The sequence below is a fragment of the Nelumbo nucifera genome, chromosome 2, assembly GCF_055504915.1.
Source record: "Nelumbo nucifera cultivar China Antique chromosome 2, China Antique-T2T, whole genome shotgun sequence".
Lineage (NCBI taxonomy): Eukaryota > Viridiplantae > Streptophyta > Magnoliopsida > Proteales > Nelumbonaceae > Nelumbo > Nelumbo nucifera.
The window spans coordinates 60499610-60517152 of record NC_142650.1 but is presented as its reverse complement, the minus strand read 5'-3'; the positions used below and the strand labels follow the sequence as shown (position 1 = coordinate 60517152).

The 17543-nt window shown below is 37.3% G+C and overlaps 2 protein-coding genes and 1 long non-coding RNA gene across 10 annotated transcripts in view; 1 reads left to right on the top strand and 2 right to left on the bottom strand.

Moving 5' to 3' along the window:
• The first annotated feature begins 492 nt into the window (after nt 1–492).
• On the top strand, nt 493–4507 carry LOC104612476 (CDT1-like protein a, chloroplastic). Its single transcript, XM_010279897.3, has 7 exons — nt 493–938; nt 1035–1154; nt 1326–1560; nt 2466–3203; nt 3480–3681; nt 3793–3883; nt 4019–4507. The coding sequence occupies exons 1-7, from the start codon at nt 526–528 to the stop codon at nt 4074–4076; spliced, it is 1857 nt and encodes a 618-aa protein (XP_010278199.1). The 5' UTR covers nt 493–525; the 3' UTR covers nt 4077–4507.
• A 4576-nt stretch (nt 4508–9083) lies between these two features.
• Nucleotides 9084–17543, bottom strand: part of LOC104612479 (protein RRC1-like) — a 41661-nt gene continuing 33201 nt past the window's right edge. For 4 of the 8 annotated variants that reach the window (XM_010279899.3, XM_010279900.3, XM_010279901.3 and 1 more), the window contains 3 exons: nt 16663–17492; nt 16381–16547; nt 9084–9697 (listed from right to left, as the gene is read on the bottom strand). In XM_010279899.3, coding sequence (XP_010278201.1) covers nt 9411–9697; nt 16381–16547; nt 16663–17492 — 1284 coding nt within the window. In that variant the 3' untranslated portion in view covers nt 9084–9410. Of the gene's footprint in view, nt 9698–9804; nt 9910–16361; nt 16548–16662; nt 17493–17543 lie in introns of all 8 variants that reach the window. The other 4 variants (XM_088898314.1, XM_088898315.1, XM_088898316.1 and 1 more) reach the window with 4 other exon arrangements.
• LOC148802262 (uncharacterized) lies at nt 14531–16355 on the bottom strand. Its single transcript, XR_016082585.1, has 2 exons — nt 15792–16355; nt 14531–15648 (listed from the first exon to the last, which is right to left on the bottom strand). It is a non-coding gene; the product is annotated as an uncharacterized LOC148802262 (long non-coding RNA).

The following is a 17543-nucleotide window of genomic DNA, read 5'->3' as shown; positions in this document are numbered from 1 at the left end:
GACTGAAGTCCTCGGTTCAAACCTTGGATTTTCAGACAGTTTGTGGAGAAATCGACTTCGTCCATTTCGGTCCGCTAAATACATTGGACCATAAAAACATGGACCGGTTCAACCCGATACTAAAATTTGGATTGTCCAATCTTAGATGTGATTCGGATGGAGTCCGGCCAGAATCTGGTCCATTGACACTGCCGAGAACATCTTCACGTGAGATGTTCTCAATGTTCGACCGCAGTGGTTACTTGTGACATTGTTGGAAGCGTTTTATTTGGTAGCAGATTCCTTTATACAAGTAGGGAAGATGTTCCCGATGTGCGGCTGGACCATGACGTTGGATCGATGTAAGGAGCGATCCGGACTCAAGACGCGGGAAAACGGGATCCACTTTTTGGCGCGAGAGCTGACTTGGCAATTGGCCACGTCACCATCCAACTCAGTTTTCCCGCCAAGCAACGCCCATTTAACGCGCCAAACCTCTAGCTCATTAGCTCTCGCCACCATTTCCTTCTCTCCGTCCATCCAGCCATGGAGTCCTCCGGTATCTCTACTTCTGAGACGACAAAAAAAGTTTCTGGGGCAAAACCCTCATCTTCGCCTTTCGGTCCCTTCAGGTCGAAGAAGATAATCAAGTCGATTTCGGAATCGGCTTCGTCGGATGAAGCTCAAGCAGCAGATCCGCATCAATGGAGCTTAAAGACACCGGAGAAGCCGACGCAGCTCCCTCGCCGGATCAGAAATCAAGGTTTTGCTCTTTCGGTAAAGGAAGTAAAGAAGATAGCTCAGGGGCTCCGGAAGAAGACGAATACAGATGCACCATCTGATCAACTCAATCGGAACCGGATTGGGACAAGCACAAGTCTCTCGTCTGAATATGGATCGAGCGACAGTGCGGTCGGTAAATCTTCCAAGACCGAAGCATCGACTAAACTTCCTGAAAAGTAAGGAATCTAGCATTACATTCATTTTCTTTCTGTCTAAAATGTCATAAACAATCTAGGTTTTCTGAGCTTGAACCTGTCGCTTTGGTGATTCAGGTATGAGATGTTGGCCGAGTTTTTTGACAGTATGGAGAGTTCAATCCGGCTGCTTCGCTTGAAAGGATCACTGTCGACGTTTACAAACATTTCACCAAAAATTGAGGCCCTAACAGACCGGTAGGTTTCCCCCTTTCTTTCTACTGGACTTATTTTCAACTGGCAAATGCAGAACTTCAATCCGGGTGTTGAAAGTTTTGCTCTGTTTTTATATGGGAATCAGATAGAATTTGATCTGGGGTTTTGTAATTGTTCTGATTATTTTTCTTTTTAACTTTTCCATGCTTTTAGGAGGTTTTCCTATGGCCATTTAGCTCAATTGAAGTACATTTTACCTGGAGCTATTATAACAAAGAAGGTTCTAATGCACGATGAGGGAACACTGTGCATGAAGCCAGAACTTCAAGTTACTCTTCAAACAGATGCCTTTGAAAATGATGGGAAGCGTAAGGTCGGAAGTGGGCATCTGAACTTGAGGAAGGTTTTCCGTGAAAGGCTTTTAGATTTCTTCAAAGCCCATCCGGAGGTACTCGTCGGTTTATTTATCCTCTGTTGCCATGGCATGAAGAATCTGAAACTTGAAGTAGTGCTTTTTATTGTTTTCCTTCTCTTTTTTTTTTATCAGTAACAAACAGTACATTTATTTAAGATCAAACGAAGAGTACAAAAGTAATTAAGAGGTTGATTGCCTCGGCTATCCAATTCAGGCTGCAGATAAGGTATTACAAATAGAATTATCCTCGTAAAACCAAACCCCAAAACTTGTTGCCCTTTGTTTAGCCAGTCCATCTATTAAACTGTTTGCTGCCCGAGGTACCCACTGAATAATTCTGATTTCTCTGATAATGTTCCCATATTTTCATGAACCTTCCTGATTACTGCTCAACCAGCTTGTAACTTACTACCTTGGAATCACCTTTAATAATGAGTTAATTGCATTGAATTGGTTTGGTTATTTGGTCTTTTTGATCCCTGTTAAATCTGCCCGAAGTTATGTCCTTATTGAACCCCCTACACCAATTGGCTTTGAAAATAGAACTATTATATTCCCCTCATTGCTCCATTGTTTTCTTTTTCTTTGTTTCTTTTTTTCTTGAGAGATTACCATTGCTGTCATTCATAATTACCTAAATTCCAAACTGATTATTGACAACTCAATGTAAAAGTTTGTTTTATTTCCTTTTGACACAAAAGCAGTTTCTAGATTTAAGAAATAGTTTAAGGTTCAATATTTCTGATGAATTCAACCTCGTATCTATTTTTGCTTCACCTAAAATGTTGATAAATTACCTTTGTAGCATTTTAGTGACTGGAAATTACTAATGCAAAAATGTCTTATTCACTTTCTTTTTACTACTAGGATTATAGAATGCGTACTAAACCATTTTAGCTAGCCACTTTTCTTATGTTGAATTGTTCTTTTATGTTCAGGGAGATGACATTCCAGAGGAAGTGTTGCCGGAGCCATTCAATCAAAAGAAACAGAACATACTTCAAAGTGCTATCAAGACCTGCAACCCCACATCATCTAATGTTCTTCAAGAACATCTCCCAGAAAGAGCGGCTCACCTTTCTCAGTCTTTCCAGAGGCGCTTTTCACAGAAAGTTCCCATGTCTAAAACAGAGCATAATCACCTACAACAACATATCGCTCCTCCTGAACCTTCAGATTTACCAGTCTTAAACCCATGCCTCAAAGAAAGTTCTTCCACTGAGGAGCCTCGAACTTCTGCTGCTCTGTCACCTTTTAAGTATTCTTCAAAACCACTGACCAGTGAAAGATTATCAACATTTTGTGCTTCTCCATCTAAATCAAACCCCTCCAGCAATATTGCAGAAGTGGGCAAAAAGACAGAACTTGTGAGGAATGAAGACTGTTCTTTGACAGAAACTGTTGGTACCCAAGGGACTCCTACAAAACTTGATTCAACTCCAGCCAAGCTGATCGTCACACCCACATTGCAGACACCAAAAAGATGTCGAATGAGCCCTGGTGATGATTTGGCTAACTCATTGAACAAGTTGGTCAGGCGTCCAAAGCGAAGTAGATCTTTGAAATTTGATACTCCCGTAAAGAAAGCAAAGACCGAGGAAGAGACAAATGAGACAAGGGGGTCATCTATTGATAAGGATATTATAGAAATTCTTCCAAAGGCACTTCTGCAATCGGTATGTCCAGTCACATATTCATGTGCTGTAATATTTTAGATATTTTCTTCTACCAGACCATCATGATGAAGAGAAGTTTATTTTTATTTTTACTTTTTGTTCATTTCAGTGTAGAATTCTGTTCCAAGTTACACTTGGAATAAATGTAGTTTCCATTCCTTCAGCTCCTCATTCCCATTGATGTGTCTAACAAATTAACTCCATGCCTGACATGGGAATACGTGGCCAACTTGGGTCATTTAGTATTGGTGGATTAACCTGATTAACTATTTGCAGATACGAGATAAAGAAAGAAAAGCAAAGGAGGAGAGGGATGCAGGAACCTGTCGAGCAAAAAGGCGGCAACAAATGATTGCATGCCTACCCAAGCTGTTTGACATGATCCACCTAATATTTCAGTCAGCTAAGCGTTCTGTTATGACAAAGGAGGAGCTTATGCACAAGATAATTGCCAGTCATTGTGATATAACTGATAAAAGTAATTCTCCTCATTCTTATCAACTATTACTGAGAATTATTAGTTATATGGAATATTTGCACAATATATTGAGGCTTCATATGATCTTAATATTGTTACTTGCTTGTGCAGGAGAAGTTCAAGAGCAGCTGAGCTTGATGGAAGAACTAGTTCCAGATTGGATTTCAGGGAAGGTGTCATCTAGTGGAGATTATATATTCTGGTGAGCTTAGCTCATAATAAGTTGCCTTTTTTAATGCCTTCTAGAATACTAGTTCCTGATCTGGGTGATCATGTTGAAATGCTGAATGAGATTCCAAGCAATGGCTGACATTATATTTTGTTGGAATTTGTGCAGTGTGAATAAGAATTCAAGTCCCCTGTCAATACGCCTTAGACTTTCCGAAGCTGAGTGAGAATGAGCACTGAACACTGATTGAAATTCAGTAGTTGTTCTCAAGAGACAGGGCTGGTGATATTTGGTGGCAGAATTCAGATGTCCAAAGTAGCGGAAGACAAAGTGATCTACATTGACCAAATATCCAATTTAATTTAACTACCACTGATCTCACCCCTCTATGTGGGTCTATTTGTAAATAATTGTCTTGCTTCTTTTCCATTGATGTACAGAAAACCTGTGAGAGTGATGCTTGCTCTTAACTATGTATTCAGTTTGGTTCATTGTAAATGCCAAATTTACCCACTAGGCCACTAATATTCTATTCAGCTCTTTCAAATGACAGTGTCTGTAAGGGAAAATCTATGCGGAAAGATATGGTACTGAAAGAGATATCATGAAACTGTCAAGTATATAAAAAGTTGACAAAATTAAATTTTTAAGGGTGAATTGCAGATTGGCACCATGGTAGTTCCTGAACTTTCATAAATATACACTTGGATAAACTCTTGAATTACAGTGAAGGGTAAAATTATGAAAATGCCATGTTTTCCCTTCCAATTCTCTTTTTTTAACTGCTTATCTTTTTTTTTCTTAAGATTTTGGATGCAAACCAGTAGTGGTATTTTTGTAATTTACAGCCAAAGTGCACTTGAATTGAGTCTTATGTAAGCCTAAACTATCTGGCCTCAGCCCAGCCCACACCAAAAATTCATATACATGTATGTATGTATATGGTTTATTAATAAAAAATGTGCATATATGCATTCAAATAGTATATATATATATATATATATATATAAGCTAGGTTCAAAATAACTAAGGACTAGACCCAAGCCCAACCCAAAGTATTAATAAGCTTGAACTTTTGGTCCCAAGCCTAGCCCGAGGACCAAACAACCAAATCCATCCCATGTAAAATTGCATCCATAAGGTTGAGACACACCAGCACTCTCCAATAGCTTCATCTCTATTAAATGCCAATGCAATTCAATGATAGGGCCTAAGTAGATGGAATCAAAGGCCTACATCACTAGTCTCCCAAATGCGAACGAAGGGAAAATAAATCAATAAATAAAACATGTAGTTAAGGAAAAGTACCAACAAGTGGGAAAATAAATGGACCTACTCAAGAATGAAGGGTATATGCTTTAATATCATCATCATCATCATCATTAATATTATTTTATTTTATTTTATTTGTATGTATGTATGGTGTGATATCAAGACTCAAGAATCCTTGCTTGAGGCAGATTTTGTAATGGGTTAACTGTCACTTAAGCCTTGAATGATGATTTATTCCAATAAATTTGTAGAAACTGGTTTAATTTGATATGTTCTGATTTTCTAAAAATGCTTGCGTGGTTATCTCATCGTGGATTGATAAGATGAACTCTACTAATCAAAGTTTAATTCCTCGTCCTTATCTCATCGTGGTTATCTCATTATTATGATATTCCCTAATAACACAAGATTTCTCCACCTTTTTATTATAACCAAAATGGAAGCAAATTAATATCTCCCTTACATTGCAAAAATTATCATTTTAATTCGAATTGCTATGAAAATTTATATTTGTTGTATTTTTCCCATGACTACGTGGAAACTTATGCCTTTGGTATTTTTGGTGCACTTAGGCTGAGTTATTACTTATTTTGTTTGATTTGGGATATGATTAAAATTAGTTAATAAGAAAAAAAAATATTATTAGAAGTATAAAAATAATCCAAGTTACATTCCATATATAAAAATAATTAAAATTTAATAATAATGGATCAATTGCATGTGCGTCTTCTACTTCAATTTCACTTAAAAGTCTATGCATCACAAGGTCCTAACTAGTATATTGACTACAACGAAATATATTCTCTAAAACTGAGAAATGAAATAGGTGAAGGTTTATCTCCATTATTATCAACTAGTTAGTTCATACAATTCTTTGTTTTTTCGGTGGGAAATGCCAAGAATCTGTGAAATATTCAAAAGATTTATTATTGAGATTGGCTTCAGTGTTCACAAGACAGTGCTTACACCATTCATATAACCTTCTACAGTGTTTTAAAATATTTTCATACTTGTATTTTTTTTTTTTTTTTTGGGAAGATATTCTTAATGCAAGGCTAAAAGGGATGAGAACTAAAAATTCATTTATTTTATATATATTCTAAATGATTTATTGGCGTGATTTAGGAAAATAAACTTCCACGCAATGGTTATGGATGTACTGTTTGGTTGCCTAGGTGTGAATGCCATGCTGGCATTGAAGGGGCGTTTTCCCCAAGTTCACATCTGCGCCCCCACAATGTTCCACAGCACATCCGTGCCGTGTATTGGGAATATCTCCCGATGATGACATTATCGATTCTGATATTATCATCGGGAAATATTATCAATACACGGTAAAAATGTGCTGTGGGACATTGTGGGGCACAGATGTGAACCCGTTTTCCCCAACCCAACGCTTTTTGTTTGGTTAACGGTTTATGGTTAACATGTTTTCTCTCGTACAGCTACGATTCTGTGCTAACTATTGCATAGTAACTTCCATTCACTATGCTTTTTTTACTCGTTCATCTAACGATCCATAATTAAACTCCATCTCATATTTTTGTTTTTACATCAACAAATATCTAGATTCAAATCCAGAAGTGCATTTTAGATGGATGAAATCCAACGGCTGGAAAAAAAGAACATGCGCCGGAGAATAAAAAAAAAACAGAAAGAAAACCGACCGTACGTACCGGAGTTTTGAATGACGGGAATGCTTTTGTTGCGACGAGAATCCCAACGGTGTTCAGCAGTGAGCGGAGGAGGCTTGAGTATGGGCGGTAGCTGAAAATGAAAAATGAAAGGAATGAAACCCTAAGCCAAAAAAATCGATTAGACGAAAATCGTGGTGCATCGCGAAGCACTGGATAATTTCAAAAGTTGAATACGTCAGCTTACCAAGTCGATGCCACATAGGCTCCACATCATGTAACAGTTGGGGCCAATGGTTGGGTGCTACCGGAAACAAGTGTTGAACTTCTAAATAAAAATGCACTATCCACCTATGAAATGTTGTGGTAGACTGGTTGATACATCCAAAAGTACATTTAGCACTGAATTTGAATCCAGTTAGAAAATTTGATGTTCGAATTTGACTTGATGTCAGATGGATATTGAAAATTAATATTCTAATTCGAATCCGGTTAAATATTTGAATATTTAACTCGATTTAAATTGATTAATTAATTATTTTAGATAATTAATAAATATATAAAATAAATATTTTATTTATATAAAGTATATAAATATATATGATTATCTATATAATTTAATTATTATATATTATAAAACATTTAAATATTTTATATATTGTATATAAGAATTAAATAATCAGTCGAATTCAGATATTTATCGAATCGAATCAGGTCATAGCCAAATTTGAATTTGATTAACTATTTGAAATTATTAGAATATCTGGATTCGAATGATTAAATATTTGAATTATCCAAATTTGATTCGATTATATCTAATCTCAAATTTGGAATCGGATTTTCAAATACCAGACACCCCTACATACACTTTTATTTGTGCAAAATAACACTTATAGGTCCCACTTACACATTCACCTATGCAAAATAATTGGTTTATACCTCAACTTTATCCTTTAATTCCTAAGAACTCAAATCCATAAAAAAGAGATTTATTGATAATCATGAAAAATATTAAAACACTTTTTCTTGCATCATTCTCTAAACATGAACCATCTTGGACCATGATACCAAATTTGACAAGAAAAAAAATTATATACGAAAAGAATAACTTATTTAAAAAAAAAAAAAAAAAAAAAACACAGATTGGCCTGAAAGAACTATTAAATTGCCTGAGATTACATACCTGTGTCAATGGTTTATATGAAGGGGTTTCAGTCCGAGATTGTCATTTAAAAGAATTGCAACCAAACAGTCTTTGGTATTTAAAGATCTATCCATGAAAGCACATCAGTCTTTATAAGGTCTTTAGCTTTTTCTCTTCATATAAACCATGAAAGTTAAGTTTGCACTTGTGTTTTTATACGGTTATACCTATTCATATTTATTTCAATTTGTAAGTTTCACAATGTACATCTGGCATATCCATTTCTTTTCACAACATCCATGCAATACGCATCCAGCTTACGTATCTACCAGGTTAACAAATGGTCAGATCTATTAGTATTAGAAGGTGCTGCCCTGTGAATAGGGGTGTTGATTAGACAGGATTTGGTCCAACCGATCCAGTCCAATGTGAGTCCATTATAAATGGATCAGGTCCAATCCAATCCAATCAATAATTTGGACCATTTGGACTGATCCAATTTAATGTTCGGACTGTCTAATTTGTTCAAATTCATTTTAATTTAGGCTGGTTTCAACCCAAACCCGGTCCATTGACACCTATATTCTTATCTTATATCAATGGACTGGATATTGGCTTAATCCAATCAAATCCAATATAAATTTATTATGGATGGACCAGGTCCAGTCCAATCTAATAAATATTTTAGACCGAATTTGTCCAATCCATTATCTTTTTGGTTCATCCAATCCGTCAATTTGGACTGAATGGGGTCCAATCTAAAACCGGTCCATTGACACCCTTACCTGTGAACATCTCCCGATGATGACATCATCATTTCTGATATCATCATCGGGAGATGTTCCCAATACACAGCAAGGATATGCGGGGGGCAATTTTGCGGGGGGCTGATTTGAACTTATTCTTTTTGGAAGCAGACTACCAAAAGGAAAGTGTACCCGTTGCCAAAATTAGCTTAAAAGGGGAACCAAGTGCAGTTATGATGGCCAAGTAGTCCTCCCACAACGTTCTGGCTATGAGATGAAAACTTACATGATTAACAAATTCCACTACCACAAGGTCCACAACTCTGCTCATTCACCATTGCTAACTTGAGGCTCGAAGCAGACCTATAGGCTATACCTACAAATGTGATTTGACCAAAGAGAGAGAGAGAAGAAGAAGAAGAAGAAAGCCCTCAGCAGAAAGGAAAAAAATCATAATGATGTTTTATTCTCGACTCATTTCTGGTTCTTGGAGTGAACCTTAACATCTTGTACATTCAAGATTCAACAAGATCTCCTCATGTACTCAAGCTGCAATAGACTGAAAACCAGTATCAAGAAAAATGTATACACGTTGCTACAGAGCTCCTACTTTGTAGGTAATCTATGACAATATCCCTAGCCCTGCCCCCGGCTTCCTAAAAACAACACCTTGTACCTTTCTCAGTTTTTTCTAATATTGGAACATTTCAATTTTAGTTTCACTTGCATTCTGAAAAACCAAGTACACTTACAAGGTAGTTTCCTTATTTTCCCCTTCTCCTACGATCCTTCTCCCTTTCTCTGCCTTTATCCCTATCATGGTCATCCCTCTCCCTGCTTCCACTCTTTTCACGTTCCCTCCCCCTTTCATTTTCTGGTCCATGACCACTATCTCGGTGCCTATCCCGATCCTTCTCTACATCATTTTCCTTTTCTCTGTCTCTACTTGATTTGTGCTGTGGACTCTGGCTCCGGCTCTGGCTGCGATGTCGCTTTCTTGAAGAGTCACGGTAATCATCTTTCCTGTCCTTCCTCTCTATGGATGACCTTTCTGCAGATTTCAAACATTTCAATAAACCTTTAGGCATTTACATACAATGAATGCTATATGCTACATTATCAGCAATATTTTTTCACAAGGACTTGAGAGGAACACACAAGAGACGTGGAGGTATACATCCAGAGGCCAATGCGTAGTTTGATCAAGGTGAAGTTTCTTATCTGTACATGGAAACTTGAGCATTTGACACGTGCATGTATACCCTGCTTTAATTGTATGACAAACCAAATTGAAGTTGCCTAGTTGATCAATTTCAGAGTACAACAGCGTAGATTGACAATTTGAAATCAAGCGAGATTTAAGGATTACAACGGTTATTAAAGAATAACATAAAAGTGATAAAACTCAGAAAGAGGTAGAGGATATTACATAATGCAGAGTGTGGAACAAAGGAGGTAGAATGTTAAAACATCATTTCCCCTGTTACTCAAATTCAGGAGTCTTCATGAATCATAGAAACAACTTCAGTTACTCAAATTCAGTAATTCAGTACCAATAACTTCAGTTGGAACCCAATATTGGACCAACCATTTCAAGGACAGGCTAAAGTTTAGTAACCCAACTTGAAACAACTTTGGGGATACCCAGAATTTAACATGCAAAATCAGAATGTTCTCAATAATATCTTTCTAGCAAAAATACATTTAGACCACAAGATAAAACGATATAACAACTAGCAAGTATCAAAACCTTGCAGTGTTTTCAGGATAATGCCAAAATAGCTCCCTTAAACAATAAGTAGCTATAGTAGAGTATCCTAAACTGTCAGTGTCACTTTCACATAAAATTCAGGTATCATAAATCTGACTCCACATTGTGAGTTTCTAGAATTTAATTTATGCAAGATTTTATATAGAAATTGAGTAGAAACTGTTTCAATTAAAGGGGCAGAAATCATGTTTTCTTCACAAAGAATATGGCTGAAATATCTCACGTGAAAACCTTTCCACCCCCTTTATGCTGAAAAGAAAGAAAGGCCTAGGTGAAAATTTTTTATTCCATCAAGTGCAACTGAATTGTGCAAATTGAAGTTCATAGAAAAGTTACAAGTATCACAGAGACTGAAAACTATAAAAAAATCAATAAATAAGCAATTCCAAGAAACACCATAGAAACAGTTCACCTAAAGGCAAGGACCCTTCTTTAGGGAGTTAGGATTTCCAAGCAAACCCAGCTTACCATGAAATAATCTGTACTCCACATTGTGAGTACAGACTATTAAAACAGTTTAAGTTCATGAGAGACAAAAGCTCTTATCTCTCCCCACGAAACCCCAAATCCCTGACAATTGTGCTCAAAACAATGAATCTCTCCACCCCTTGCTTAGCCAATGAATCAGCTATGGCATTTGCACTCTGCTTGACCCACCCTGTCCTTACTTCCATGTCTCTAGTTAACCATCTGAATTTCTTCCTTTCATCATTGTACATCCACATTTTCATTCCATCATCCTGTAGCCAGCTGATCACCAATTTTGAGTCTCCCTCCACGCTTAGTTTGTTGATGTGCATAGTTTTCGCCCTTTGTATGCCTTCCATTACAGCCATGACTTCTGCCCTCATAAATTCTGGCCAGCATCACCATTCAGATCCTATGGATCCCAAGATAGCTGAATTTGGTTGCCGATGGGCTTGCAAGTTGTGGGTTGAGAAGGCTCTCTTCCATAGCAACAGCTGTTACAGTTCTATATCCATTTATTTATTTTTTCAAGTGGATAGAACTTTTTTCTGTATTAGTGCAACACAGAACATCCTACCATGCATGGAAGAGAGCCTTGACTAGGCGACTAGGTGCCATTGGCTGGGCACCTCACCCAAACGCCTTGACTTTTAACAACTAGGCGCCCTTCTAGGCGACTAGGCACCCACCTAGGCGACAAAAATGATAAGGTGGGTGCCTTTTATAATATCATTTATATTGCTGTATCTTATTAATGTATGTGTTAATACATTTTATCATATGCTATATATATATACTTTGTTTTAATGTTTTACAACTGAAATTTAAAAGAGCAAAGGGTTTTGAGGAGAGAAAAAGAAAGAAAGATGGAATTATAAAGAGGTTATGTTTTTTACTATTCTCTCTCTCTAATTAAATAAAACAGAAACTCCATCCTTGTTTTTTCTATTTAACTTTAAATCTTGAATATATTATCATATAAAGTTGACCTTCTTTAGCTGCTAATTGATACGAAATTCTCTATTAAATCCTTATTATAGCACTATTATATTTGAAAATAATTAAATTAATATATATATAAAAGATTTTTGTCTTTTAGATGTGTTGATTTGCCACATTTTTAGAGGAAATTTAATGTTCTTAATAAAGAAAATTACTGTTTTTTCAATTAATATACATGCTGGATGGTATATAAAACTAGGTAACTAGCCAAAAGTTAGATTTTTATATTATAAAATTTTTATCGCCTAGGTGACTAGGCGCCCTAGTGTCGCCTAGCATCGCCTAGGTGCCTTGAAAACTATGGTTGATCTATTAAAACCATTTACATTTTCTATGAGTTTAAATTTTGTTTTAACTCATTCTACCATGAAGCACTAAATCTTAAGGTATACAAGGCAACTTTCAAACGTATTCTTTTGTCTATAACATTAGCTTCTTAGCTTTGTTTAGTTATTTGGAACAAGATCATAATTTAAAAGGTGTGCTTATGCTTCTATCATCATATCATAAAATATCATTCTATATTTTGCATAATTTACAATGTGTCTACCACATTTTTACAATATTTTCATAAGATATTTCCAACATTTTCGATATGCTTCTTATATTTGGATGTCTGACATTTTAAAACCTTGGTTTGCAAAAGAGAAAATGGGGGACTGGGAATTGGTAGGTTGGGCCAAAAAAAAAAAAAAAGCTCTCCTTAGTCAATGGGTGTGGAGATACCAACTTGAGCAGGACAATCTATGGCACAAAATTATTGGCAACATTCATGGTCCGGCTGTCATTAATGTCAGGGATGATGGGGTGGCTTATAGAGCAGCCCGTACTTCGTTCGAAATCCATCTCTTTGATGTACCCTTTGCCCATCCAATTTGTTTGTTATGATGTCCCCGATAGCAACAAGGTGAAATTCTAGGAAGACCTTTGGTGAGGAGACAAACCTCTATGAGAGAGCCCTACTTGCTGTCTATGTTATACCCTCATTAAAGAATAAGCCCATTTCCCAATTTGCCTCCTTTTCCAGCTTGGATCTCTTTTAGAACTTGGATCTTGGATTGAGAAAGGTTTTGGGGACTTTGAAGAGTCTCATGTGATTGACCTCATTCTACAATTTGGACTCTTTCTACCTTGTGTTCCTACTCACATTCCTCTAGTTTTAATGGTCTTGCGCCACCCATCTTGCATACTTATCCTGTTAGGATGATTTGGCTTGGACCGATTCCTCCTAAAGTTAGGGCTTTAAGTTAGGAAGTATTCCATGTCAAAATCAACATGTGTGAGAATTTAAAAAAAAAAAAGACCCAATCGGTGCTATTCCCTCATAAATGCTTTCTCTGTGATGCAAGTCAGAAATCTACATACCATCTACTGATCTCCCATCCCTTCACTTCTAAAACCTGGGAGAGGTTTTCACTCTTTTAAGAAAAGAAAGATTATGTGGAGATGCACTAGGCCAGTAATCCTTTGGTCTACAAAAGTGATCAATTGGATAAAAACACTGGAGATTTTTGCGGCTTTCACAAAGGATGGCATCCTGAGAGAATGGTAGATGATGGCTATTCTTCTTTCCTTTAAGACTACTTTGATGTTGGCTTGGACACTGCCAGCACTTTACCAAGTAAGGTTTAATCTTGAAAATCGTAGCATGGGGAACCCAGGTAATTTAGGCACAGGAGTTTTCAGAGATAGTCAAGGAGATTTTTTAGCTCTCTGGTCTCAATCAATGTTTCAAAAGGTGTGGGAGGCTCCAGGAAAAGCGCCCCCAAAATGCCCCAAGGCATATGCCAGAGGCATTGATGCCTTTAACGCATACACCTCAAACACCTTTTGCATGAGGTGTACTAGGAGCATATGCCTCATGCAAAAAGAAAAGAAAAAAAAAAAGAAAAGAGAAGGGAAGGGGAAATAAAAAGAAAGAAGAGAAGAAAAAAAAAAAGAAAAGAAAAACATAATGATATTCTCCTCTTGAGGAGGCTTATGCCTCCCTGTGGTTGGGTGGCTTAAACCTCTTGCATTCTGAACTACACCTCATGCCTCAAGATAGCGGAATGCCTCACATCACACCTTTGCATTTTAAAGAAAGTTCTCGACCTAATGGCATTGGGAATTCCACAAAGGCCTATTGCAAGGGATGAAGCTGGGAAAATGTTGAACTTGGGCAACTTGATAACTGAATGGGATTCTAAGGTAGTAATCAGCTGGCTGAGAAATGACAGGCAGGGAATATGACATTACCAGCATGTTTTGAGAAAAAACAAGTGGTTGGCAAAGGAAATTTCCATCTCCATTCCACAGATAATATCAATATGCAAACAGCATAGCTAATTCACCAGAAAAGCAGGGGGTTAAGAACTTTTTTGGGGGGTGACCTAGTTGTGTTGAAAGAAACTTGGGGATAAGTGACGATAATGATAACTTGTAAAAATACCAATTAAGATCATTGTACACGTTATTCTTTTATCACAATAAATAAAGTTTCAAGTTACCAGTCAAAGAATAAAAATAAAACCCTTAGATGTGGATCCATATCTTTTTGTTCTGAACATCAGCTTATCACCTCAGTTTTCTTATCTTTCAGAAGGGGCATTTGTCTTAACCAGAAAAAAAGCCCATAATAAATTAAAAAATATGGATTTGGAATAGGGCACAAGAGATCATTGCAGTTGATTCAACAAAACCATAACAAAATTTGACAAAAAATGTACTGGATTTTATTAATGATAAGAAACTTCACTAATGATCAAAAAGGAGAAATGCATCTAAGTTTTCTGAGGGTGATTTTCTTCAAGTTGAAGGCTCCCCTGCCATCTCTCTTCTTCAGTTTGCTGATGATACTTCAATTTCCTGTGATGCTGTTGAGAAACAGCTCCTATATCTAAGATGTTCACAGTGCTGGTTTGTAGTCATTTCAGGCCTTAAGATCAAACTCCATAAAATGGTGCACTGACTGTTGCTGATGTCAATAGTTTCAAGGATCGGGCTACATGCCTTAGTTGTAAAGTTCATTATCTGCCACCAAAGTATCTCAGCTTGCCTTGTACTTGGTTTATTTCCAACTCTATTTGCAAACCCATTATGAAAGAGATCAGAAGAAGCTGGCTTCATGGAAAACTATGCATATCTCTAAAGAAGCAGGTCATTCACATTTGGAATGCCTTGATTAATCTCCTTAAAGACTTTTTTGTCTTTCCCCTGCGCATGGCTGTGGCTAATAAGCTATAGAAAGTTCAGCGTATTTGTAGCATGGGTGAAAGGATCAATTCAAATATTATTTAATTGATTAGGACAATATCTGTACCCAATGTGTGCCAGTGGTCCCGACTTCAAGCACTTGAAGGATGTGAACACCTTCTTTCTTGGCAAGTACCATTCGCATTTCATTGTTGAGCAGGGTGGCCCTTCGAATGGAGAACAGGCAATTGCTACCAAATATGACATAAGAAACTTGGACCGCAATGCAGCTGAATCTTTTCCAATTTTCAAAATGTCTTGTTCAGACACTGTTATGGCCAAGTAGAAGATCTTCTCACTTCTCAGCAACATATGCTTCATAACGACATGTAGATCCTAGAAACCATGACAGAAGAATCTGGGCCAGTGACCATTCTGGAACCTTCACTGTTAAGTCATTTCATATGATCTAAGAGTCGGCCCTTAATGGCTTTCCCCACAAAGCCATTTGGAAATCTACTTGTAAGAGGGTGGTACACAATCCAACCAACCCAAAACCGGGTCAATTCCGTCCATCTTACTAAATACTGAATATTCCAGCACAATAACAATATTAATAACTAAGGGAGGAATATTCTAGAAACCAAAAAGTGCATTCTCGAATAAGAATAAGCATGTGCGTAATAAGTGAACATTCTAGGATTTCAGGAGCATGGGAGTTGGGACTTACCTCTATAAGTTCAAATCCCTCTTTGTTTATAGATGACTTCTTTCTGTAAATGGTGTTGGCTGACAATGTATAGTATCTTGATGTACATGGAGGGTTGTGTTATTAATACAGTGTTATCACCTTCAAAAAAACTCCAAGGTAAGAAAAAACAGTATTAGGAGGGCCCAATACAGCTCACTCCCATGCTCTCTTCCCTTGACCAAGCTGGCAATTAAGGAATCAATTTCAGGATCCATCTGAATGAGATGCTCACTTGATGCCATGAATCCAGCCTCTTTGATGTTGTGCCATTTCCTTCCACATCCCAATTCCCATAAAACCAATACATTTGATGATAGACTTTCTGGAGACTATCAATCTTAAAACCATGTAAAGAATAAAATCCTTATAAATCATTTGTCTTAACATTACCCTGAACACAAACAGTATGAACCTAAGACAGAGTACCATCTATGAGAATGACAAAGACCAGTTAACAAGATCAATACCACCATATATAATGCAACAATGCAGATGAATAGTAAATAATTTGGGTGAATTGAGACTGAAATATCAATTGACTGTTTATACTTGTGAGATGAGTGCTTACTGCTCCCTGAGCCATCCTCATTAGTATCTGACAATCCAAATTCTGACTGTAGCCTTCTCCGGTGTATTGCCACTTTCCTTTCAATTTCCTCTGAACTTCTAATTCCCCTCTCTTCAAGCGATTCACGATATTCTATCACAGCAACCTCCAGACGCCTTAGCTTTTGTCTGCAAAGCATAAAATCAAGCATCAATACAATTGGACACAACCTCAGAGCTATTTTCCTCAATAATGAAGATATGGAAGTTGGAAAAAGTCATCATTCCACGATTAATGTACAACCTCTGCTCTTCATTCATACCACTCTCGGGATGAGAGGGAAATATTGCCTCTGTTGCAGTCTCTGCCCCATCATCTTTACCAGGACCATCACCTGCATTTTCACTCCCAGAAGATGAGTAGCTTAACCCTAGATCTCGAGTATTTTTCCTATCTTCATCTTCACTGCCATCATCCTCTCGAGCCCATTTTGAAGCAGGTAAAACAGGATCAGATTTTCCCTTCTTGGAGAGAGCTTTTAGTTCAGGCTGTGGAATAGGAAGAGTTGCAGCCAAAGGTGCAGAAGAAACTTTGCCTTGTAAATGCATCCCATCATCCCCATAATGACTCCATCCTGATGATCCAACTGGTTCCATCCCAAGGTTGGTCTCCCTATAGCTACCACTATTTGTGTTCCAGTTGTCCTCCTTTAAATATCTACTTGAATTTGAATAGCTTGAACCATATCCCAGTTCATCTCGTTCATGCCCCCTCTGTTTTTCAGCATCTTCCAAACTAAGTAACCGTGCAACCATCATTTCACGACCACCAACAAGTGAAAGTCCATTGTGTCTGCAACGCCTTTCCAGCTCAGCAAGTGGAAGATTTAATAACTCCTTCATTGCTGCCCCCTTCCCCATTGCTAATGCAGCATCTTGGTTGAGCTTCCTCCCTTCACCTGGATCTTCAGAACTTGTTTTATTTTCAATTTCTGGTGCATCCCCACATAAAGAATGAAAAGGATTCACACCAGAGTTGCCAGATCGAAGAAAAGTAGCTCTAAGTCCATTTACATATGCATCTGAAAAGAGAAACCAATCTGCCCACACTTGGAGAACCTTCAGAACTCTTTCCTGAAAAATCTCAGATAAAAATCAGAGTTAAGAAACCAACATGGGGAACTC